General features: G+C 42.9%; 1 protein-coding gene across 4 annotated transcripts in view; it reads left to right on the top strand.

The window, feature by feature from the left end:
* CYRIA (CYFIP related Rac1 interactor A) overlaps nucleotides 1-9203 on the top strand; it is a 78304-nt gene that overhangs the window by 50721 nt on the left and 18380 nt on the right. For all 4 annotated transcript variants that reach the window (XM_036434646.2, XM_045580478.1, XM_045580480.1 and 1 more), the window contains one exon: nucleotides 6572-6651. In XM_036434646.2, coding sequence (XP_036290539.1) covers nucleotides 6582-6651 — 70 coding nt within the window. In that variant the 5' untranslated portion in view covers nucleotides 6572-6581. The remainder of the gene's footprint in view (nucleotides 1-6571; nucleotides 6652-9203) is intronic.

Genomic DNA, 9203 nt, shown 5'->3' with positions numbered 1-9203 from the left:
CATTTCCCCATTTGAGTGCCATTACTTGTAGTGTTAAAGCGTTTGGAAAACACATTTTAGCCATTAACTCATTTTTATTGTCAGATGAAAGTGCCTAATAGACTCCCTCTCCTTCGGTGTTGCTCCTTCATCTTGGAATGAAATCATCTGTTGGCTTCTTGGCAGCACAGCGAGCAACATGACAGGAAGCCCTGTGGCTTCACTGCAGAAGGGAAGTTCTTTCCCCTCGAAAAGCCAGTGCTTCATGTCTCTTAACAAATGCACCTTCACAGGCAGCCAGCCTGGCTCAGTGGCTGAGCATCGACCTTAGAACCAGGGGGTCCCAGTTCGATTCCCGGTCAGGGCACAAGCCCAGGTTGTGGGCTCGATCCCCAGTGTGGGGAGTGCAGGAGGCAGCCGATCCTTGATTCTCTCTCATCATGGATGTTTCTATATCTCTCTCCCTCTCCCTTCCTCTCTGGTATCAATAAGAATAGATTGTTTTAAAAGAGAAATGTACCTTGACTTTAGTTGAGAAGTACTTTTTAAAAAAGTGCACTGCTTTGTATCTGACATATTGTAGGCTCCTGACTAACTGGTTTTGCTTATAATTCAAAACAAGTTATTAGTGGAGATGCTGTACAAAGGGGTTCATCGGTTACCAGGAGAATGTCTTCGAATCATGTGACTACTGGTATGTCAGGTGGTGCCCTGGATGCTGATGCATCATGGGAGGCAAGCAGAAGGGTTGTTTACCTTGCAGGATAGTGTGCAGAGTCCACAGCTTCTGGGGCGTTGGCAGCAGCCACTATCCCGGCTGCCATCACCATTTCTCCAGCGCTGAAGCTTGTTGACCAGGTTGAAAGGTGAATTGTCTTAATAGCCCCCCTAAAATCACATCCAGCCCCCAGGAGCTTTCCTGCACGAGAACTGGGCTGCTTCCTGCCTCTCTGCTGGGCACAGAGTTAGGGGGTCGGGCTTATGCTACAACGAAGACAGGCAGGTAGCAGTGGCAGGCTCGCTGGAGGCCTGAGACAGGAAGCAGGTGCCTCAGTGGCGTGAATTCTGGTGACGTGCGGGAATGCGGCGGGACTACAAGTCAGGCAGCTCAGAGTCCATCTGGAGACTCTGGGAAAGACACTTAACTATGCCTGACCCGCCAGTTCTGATCTGTGAAATGGGTTCAATAATCTGTCTTTGACAAATAGTCAGGTTGAGGACAAATGTGGCCAGACAGATCTTTGGCAAAGATGTGATGTTCCATAAATATATGTCATTGTAGTAGTCATGACTGGTCTGTGGTTTATATGGTGACTATGTTGCCAGAAAATATTTGGACCCATCATGTCTTCCTAATCGCCCCAAATATGGAGTTGTGGACAGAGAATCTGTCTTTGGTTTCTTAAAGTCTTTGCACCAAGATGCTAAAAATTGCAGGTTCTGGGAGGCATTGGCTCACTCAGAGTGCTAACAAAAGCTGTGCATTGCCTATGCATTATCTTAGCCTAAGAAAAATATCAGAAAAAATAAAACCCTGCAGGGCTGCTAGTTCATTTTGTTATTTCCCCCTCACCTTCTGTTCTGTATTGACAGAAGGGGTATTGGCTTAGGAATCCCCCATTCAAACAGAGCTGCAGAGAGTCTTGAGAGCTTGTTCTCTATTCAGGAAAACGGCGTTGAAGTTCTGGTGGAGGCAGGCAAAGGCCAGCACACGCAGCACTCACACCCTGGACATGTGTCCTTTATTATGTCCTGTTTATAGAAAACAAACAAGTTTCCTCAAAAACTATGGTCATCTCTTTTCAACACAAGCCCTGGTGGTTTTATTTGGTTTTATGTTCTGGGAAAACAACTAATGCTATTACTTAATTTATTTCTACCGAACAAAAACGGACTTCAAAACAGAAAAATAACAACACCCACACAAAAAAAGACAACAGTGTGTGTGTGTGTGTGTGTGTGTGTGTGTGTATGTGCATGCACAATCCAATTATCTCCTTATATTTGGAACTGGAAATGTTCGCAGAGAACTATTGCTTTAAGAGAGTAATTGTTTTCTACTCAGCAACCTTAGAGCCAATTCCCTTGGGAATGGTTTCGAGATCAGAGCCAAGAAAGTAGTCACAGAAAACACCGTGTGTACATCCCAAATTCTGTCCCCAGGGAGGAGTGCTGCCCTTGGCAGTGAAGTGCGGGCATCTCTACAGGCTGTTAGCCCTCCTCCAGGGGCTGGAGAAATGCCCTCTTTCAAGACTACTTGGGAAATAACGTGAAAGGACCCATTTCATAATGGTCTTCCAGTAAATAAACCTTGAGGGAGAAGTCTTCTGTTTTTGGAAGACTTGTTGAGTCACCCAACTTGTATCTTTCGTTGCATTCTCAGTCCTAATCCTTTCCCCCCAGCCACCACCCACCCCCAGTGGGAGGGCTTCTCCAGACTCCCAGCATCCTTCATGTCTGGGTGGCAGTTTGCTTATTCTATAAGCCAACTTTCCTGAAAGAGCTCATCCACGTGGTTTTCTTTTTCTCTGAATTCCTAAAGAAGTATGTCCTCCCATTCAGGCCATTGTGTGTGGAGCAGGCCACCTTGGATTCTAACAGAAACTGCAGACTTTCTCCTCCAGAAAAATGAGCATCTATGTTCAATAACAGGATATCCTGTGTGCACTTTCCACAGACCACGGGTGCTCAAAGTCCCCAAATAGGGGTCTGGAGCCCAGGTCTCCTCCTGTGAGGAAAAGAACCTAGACCTTGGGTTTTCAGACTCTCAAGGTCAAATGTGACTCTACCTCTCATTCTCTTGTCACCTTCAGAAATATGCTTATCCATCTGAACCTCTTTGTCTTCCAATAAACTCGGAGATACGTACAGCTACCTAACAGGTAGTATTTGCACTACCTTCATGAGTACATATGCAGTTGGTAAACCCTTTTCTGCTGCGTCATCTGGTAGCCAAGACCTTGGACCCTCCCTTGCTGTGCCCCAACCAGACCCTCACTCCAGAAATGAAATCAGATGGCAGGACACCCACGTGCTGCACAGTAAATATATCAATGCTTTTCAGTGACCTCTAGGGAGGCTAAGAGAGGCGTGTGTTTGTCTGTGTGTGTGTGTGTGTGTGTGTGTGTGTGTGTGTGTGTGTGTGTAGGGGGGGGTAAAGTAAACCTAAACTTTACAATATCTACAAAAACCCTAGTTTTAAATAATAGGCATGTTTACACATTATTGTTTGACCTCCTCCGTGTGAAGCTACTCTTCCAGGAAATTTCCTTTTTTCAATCCTCTCTAGCCATGATCGCGTTTTCCTTTCATCGTAAAACGCTGTGCTTCTTCATTGTAATCCATTTGTTTTATTTTTGGAAAGCCACAGCTTGAAAGAGACCCACCTTTCTCCTTTGCTTTGACTCTCAGAAGCTCAGGCCAGAATTGATAAACCATCTCCAGCAAATGCGAAGGCCTTATGGCCTAAAAGTCTTTCTTGCTCCTTGCCTCTCTACCTTTATCTTCCTGGTCTACTCCTATGTTTCTCTTTCCTCCACTTCCATTCTGTAAGTGTTTGTATTCTCTAATGGAATATAACTTCTCTTAAATTATTTTACTGAATGAGATAAAATATTAAAAAACTATCTTCCTGTGAATCAGTACACTATCTCCCTAGGAACGTGGTGCATAGCAACGTGTTTTGTATGCACCGAGGAGCTGTTGGGAAAGAGTAGACAGCCTCTGTCATGAGGATGTGTGTGGGTTTAGTGGAAGTCCCTGGGTGAGGGGCCTTTCCATGAGGAGCCCTGGGTCCAATTCCAAACAAGCATTGTCTCTACTCAGGGACCATCTGTGTGATGTTAACTCACTTTGCACACCTTCAACCAGAACATACTTGCATGGATTCTTGTAGGAAATAGGATGCATCAAATATTTTGCCATTGTCTGGCAGGTATGGCTCAGTGGTTGAGCATCAACCTATGAACCAGGAGGTCATGGTTCAGTTCCCAAACAGGGCACATGCTCTGGTCGTGGGCTCAGCCCCCAGTGGGGGTGTGTGTGTGTGTGTGTGTGCAAGACACAGTCGATCAGTGTTTCTCTCATCATTGATATTTCTATTTCTGTCTCCCTCTCCCCTTCTCTCTGAAATCAATAAAAATAAATTTTAAAAAATCTTTTACCATGAAGGAATTGACATTTTTGTACTTATTCAAGGAGCTTGTGTTGAAATGAATGTCTTCTAGGTTCCATACGTCTGGACTGGACCCGTAATGCTACACAACATCCCACAGTCATTGGTGTCAGACATCCAGAGCAGTGAGAGTTCCTTAACTGGCCTTGAGCTTGATGTAAGCCTCATGCTCCAAAATATTGGACCATATCAGGCAACCAGCTCACATAATTTCCAAACAGATAGCAGGCCACAGCCAGCTCGTGTCTGGGTGTGTTTCCACGTGTGTTCCTTTCAGTCTGCTCCCAATTTTAAAGGCTTCACATATTTCCCACCGAGGTCCTCTGACAGTAACATCATGCATGAGACAGAATTTTAGGAGGAGCTACATCCACTCAGGTCCCTTGTGACACATTAATAGCACAAAATGGGAGAAATTAAGAATATTTAACTTCCATTATGGCATTTCATGGGAAAGGCGGGCTGCTACCCCGCAGCAGGATCCTCTTCTCATAAGAAGAGCCGGGGTTAGAACTATTCATTAAGCTGGAAACAGATTCTTTCCTGAAAACCCAGAGGGTCTGTGAATGTTTCCAGTGGCAGGGATGAATTATATCAGTTCCGAATTTTAATTTGCTAGAACCTACCCCATCCAAGGCTTTGCTCAGAAGCATCTTAAAGGGAGGTGTGCATTCAGGAAAAGAATGACAGGAAGAATAGGGAAGATTCTTTTGGAAGGAAGAAGCATGGCATTTGCCTCCCGTGTGTGTGTGTGTGTGTGTGTGTGTGTGTACGCGCACCCAAAACATTTATATACTTTAAGGTGGGTGAGTCCTAAGAATTATCCAGTCCAGCTGTCTCCCAACATATAGCTCATTTCTACAATATTTTAAAGGGTTGCTATAGCATATTTCTACTCAAACATCGCCAGTGATGAGAAGCTCGGTATTTCACAAGGCAAATAATTCAATGTTCAGACAACTCTAATGGTTAGAAATGTTTTGACGTGATCTTGAATGAAGCTCTCCCTCATCCTCCCCCTTCCCTAGAGCTGCATAGAACCTGTCTAGTTTATCTTTCTTAGGAGAGTCCTCAATCGTTATTCGAAGGCTGTTATGATCATGAGGATGAGGGTGGTGGTGGGACTGACAGTCATCATCATCATCATCAATAGTAACTGCGCATAACATGTCCTGAGCAGTTCCCATCAGGGCCATGCTAAACACCTTCTGTTTTGTCTCGCTGATCCTCACGAGCGAATGAGATAGGTACGCTGAACAATTTATCTTACAGAGGAGAGTGAAGTAGCTTGTGCTGGCTAACAGCCGGCGGGAGACAGCTAGGATTGGAAGCAGGCCTCCCGAAATCGCCCCTTGGCTAGCTTCCGGGCAGTGGCAGTGACTTACACATGCCCCGGGTGGTGGCTGCCAGTGTTTGTTTTCTTGGGGGGAGGATTGCGGGGCTCTATATGATACCACCTGCTACACCCATGGCATGGCTTGCTTTCTCCTTTCATGCACAGAGTCTTCCTTTTAGTGTGTTCTCACCACACCTTTCTCACAGTGACATTTAAAGACATCCCCGTATGGGCATGAATACCGTCGGAAGCCATGCGCCTAGAAAATGGCAGTCCTGTAGTTCTCTTCTAGAGTCCAGTGGTTTTTCAAGTAGTTCTCTTCCCAGCTGAGGCATCTGAGGCACGAGTCAGGGAAATGCCTGGCAAAGAGCACAACCCTGGCATCGAATGGCACCTCCCTTACCAAGTGCTGAGTGAATGAAGGGGGCCTCCCCAGGACAATAATTTACTATCGAGAGCAGTAAAGATTTTACTGTTGACTTAAATAATTACTATATCTGGCCTTTTCTTGTTTTTAGGTTGACCTTGCAGTGATGTAACGAGTTTGTATGTCTCTGTAGGTCTGATTCATTTTTTCAAATGTGGCTCCTGGTAGAGGCTCAAAGGGGTCGCTGGGGTTGTACATCTGCATTTTCTGAACTCTTCCTCATCACTTTAAGAAACGCAACCTTTCTGGACAGACATTGTAATAACACCCTCTCTTGTGCTTGTCCACTGACATGGTATGTTCCTGCATCAATGGAACAGAAACAAAGCAAAGATGAAATATTAACTGTGAGGAATCAGGGAATTAGTGTGTGTGTGTGTTGGGGGGGAAGAGTGGATTAGGGAGGGAAATACTTTGTAAACTATACCTAAACTCTGCTTCCCATAACAAATACCTGACTCTTTTTATGGAAATAGTGGTTAAGATATTATCCATCTCCTCATCCATCTCCTCATATGAAGATGCTTTTTATAGGATGTTAAGACATAGTTTCGGGGTCTAGGCATATTTATGCATGTTAGTCAAATACGGTCAATGCTTTCAAAGTTCATTTTTATACTGCTAATGATATTTGGTTTTGTGTTGCTTTTCCTAGGTTTGCTGGCATGGGAAATCTGCTCAAAGTCCTTACCAGGGAAATTGAGAACTATCCACACTTTTTTCTGGATTTTGAAAGTAAGTTTTAAAAATTTAAAGATGATGATAAAAACTTCTAATTTTACAGCTTGCTGATAGGGAAGCTTATAACAAAAAGTCTCCTTTCTTTTCCTATTTTAAAAAAACAACAACAAATGGAGCATCTTTGTAAAATATGTACAGTTTTCTTTTAGAAGTGATCAGCTTTTGTAAGCTTAGCATAAATCATCATCAAGCATTTTTCCTAATAATTTTCATGAATTTCTATCACATTCTAAATAAAAATAGTGTTCATTGTAATTTCCACCGATTAATGTAAAGCAAATTATCATTGGGGGTGAAAGAAAAAAAGTGATTAATACCAGGAATAAATAAGGCTTACAGGTGATTTATTTTCAGTCATCGCTACCTCTTCTTTATTTATTATTTTGTAATGCAACACTATTTCAGGATTTTGAGACACACACTTTTATCTGAAAGGTTGTGTTTCTTTTATCAAAAACTTTAAATATTTTTCCAAGATAAAATAGCTTATGAATCATGACTAAATAAACGCAGAAATTCTTTCTTATCTTGTTTATTTTCTTGGTTGAAAATATTTACAAGTGAGTGACACTTCATGTTTAATTGACTTAGCTCATGTTTCCAGCTTTCCTTCTGTGTCCCCGCCCCCTTCTTTTTGAATTAAAATTCTATCATAGTGGGCACATTCACTTGGAAATGTCATTTTTGCCAGTATTCATCATTTGTTGTAGACTTTAAACTTTAAGTTTTCAAGTATTTTATCTATATTAAAAATCAGTAGAAACTTCCTTACATGTGGAGTAAACTTCCTAACAGACATTTTCTAGGCAAATGCTAGAAGACCCTTTCAAGGTACAGTACACCAAAAGGGGAAGGCTCTCTAGGAATATCTTCTCAGAATCCCTCTAGGTCTAAAATAAATACTTAAAAATCAGGAAAATTGATCCCAAAGCTCATGTGTTCTGAAAAAAAATATTGAGGTTATATTCAGTGAAAGACACCTCACCTCTAATTTAATTCATTTTGCCGCTGCTATTGTTCTTGTTTGGCTGGGTTTGGCTAGGTTTGACTCTGTTTGGCTGGATTAGGTTGGGTTTGGCTGTGTTTGCTTAGGTTTGGCTGTGTTTGACTGTACTTGGTTGGGTTTGGCTGGTTTTGGCTGTGTTTGGTTTGGTTTGGCTGTGTTTGGCTGGTTTTGGCTGTGCTTGGTTTGGTTTGGCTGAGTTTGGCTAGATTTGGTTTGGTTTGGTTGGGTTTGGCTATGTTTGGCTGGGGTTAGTAAGGAGTGCATCTCCAGAGAGAATAGCTGATATCAGTAAAGAGCAGACAAGATCTGAGCAAAAGGGAACTTAAGGTAAGTTTATGCCTAAAGTGGGGACATGATTAGTTAGAGGATCCAGGAAAGAGGCCACATTGTAGAAGAAGAAAGATATCATGCTGCATTGATATTCTTGATGGCAGAATATGAGTCTCACTCAGTTCTGTGACCCAGACCTTAGCTCTTGTTGAACATGAAGCATTGATCACCGAGTGAGACCTGGTGACAAATGCTGGCCATATGAAGGAATGGGACAGAACAGGCTAGATCCAGGCGGGCCCAGATGTTCAAGAAGAAGGCAGTGTAAATGGATTCAAATGCTGCAGTGTGTTCATGAAGGACAGGCTTGAAAAGCGGGTGATGAGTTAGGTCATGAGCTGCCCTCCTCCTGGTAGTCACTGGGAGGCAGATTTAAGTTTTGTTGCTTTGCGTACAGAGGATGGGTTGCAAAGAGTTAAGTAGGAACCAGCGGAGGGAGGAAGGAAGGCTGAACAGCATGTAGCAACAGCTTAAATGAATTTGGCACCTCTGCTTTGAGTGTTGAATATTCTTTTTGAAGTCAGTGATGGAATATAATTGAACCGGGTCAAATAGATATAATTAAGCTGGGTCAAAATATAACACAAAATTAGACACATCTGTCCTTAGGTTTCCAGTTGTGTAGACCTGACTCAAATTCTTGCTTGACCTTTGCAATGAATTTTACTCCTTATGCTCACATTTCTGCACAACCACTTAATATCTCTTTCATTGTTGCTTTTTTTTCACCCCACTACTTTTTTTTTCCTTTTTCTCTATTTCCTTACCATGTCTACATTTCCTCTTTGAAGGCTGGGAGACAGAAGGGGAATAAAATGCAACCTAACCTTTCATGAGTAATGTTTTTTTTGAGGGGACAGCGTATGGAAAGATGTGTGCCTGAGGTCTGCTGATAACTTTAATCGAATTCACCGGGTATGGCACCCAAAATGGGCAGTGGGCATTAGCCTTCCCGTGAAATAGTTCCAGTGAGTGCCAGACTGAAATGGAAATTGAAAACATCAAGCAAACCTTATTTTTCTATAGTTGTCTGTTCCTCACCCCAAAATTCTGATTCAATGGTTTAGTCCTAAGAATCTGTTTTTGCCCACATTCCCTAGGTGTTTTTGAAGGTCAACCAGTCTGGGCACCATATTTAATTAATGGATCCAAGTGAGGCACTAGCCCAGCCTACTGTGTGGGACCAGAGTGCTAACAAAGCAAACTCTTG

This window comes from Pipistrellus kuhlii, unplaced genomic scaffold (assembly GCF_014108245.1).
Source record: "Pipistrellus kuhlii isolate mPipKuh1 unplaced genomic scaffold, mPipKuh1.p scaffold_m20_p_13, whole genome shotgun sequence".
NCBI classification, from domain to species: Eukaryota; Metazoa; Chordata; class Mammalia; order Chiroptera; family Vespertilionidae; genus Pipistrellus; species Pipistrellus kuhlii.
The sequence above is the reverse complement of the archived record's forward strand: the minus strand, read 5'-3'. Positions and strand labels throughout refer to the sequence as shown.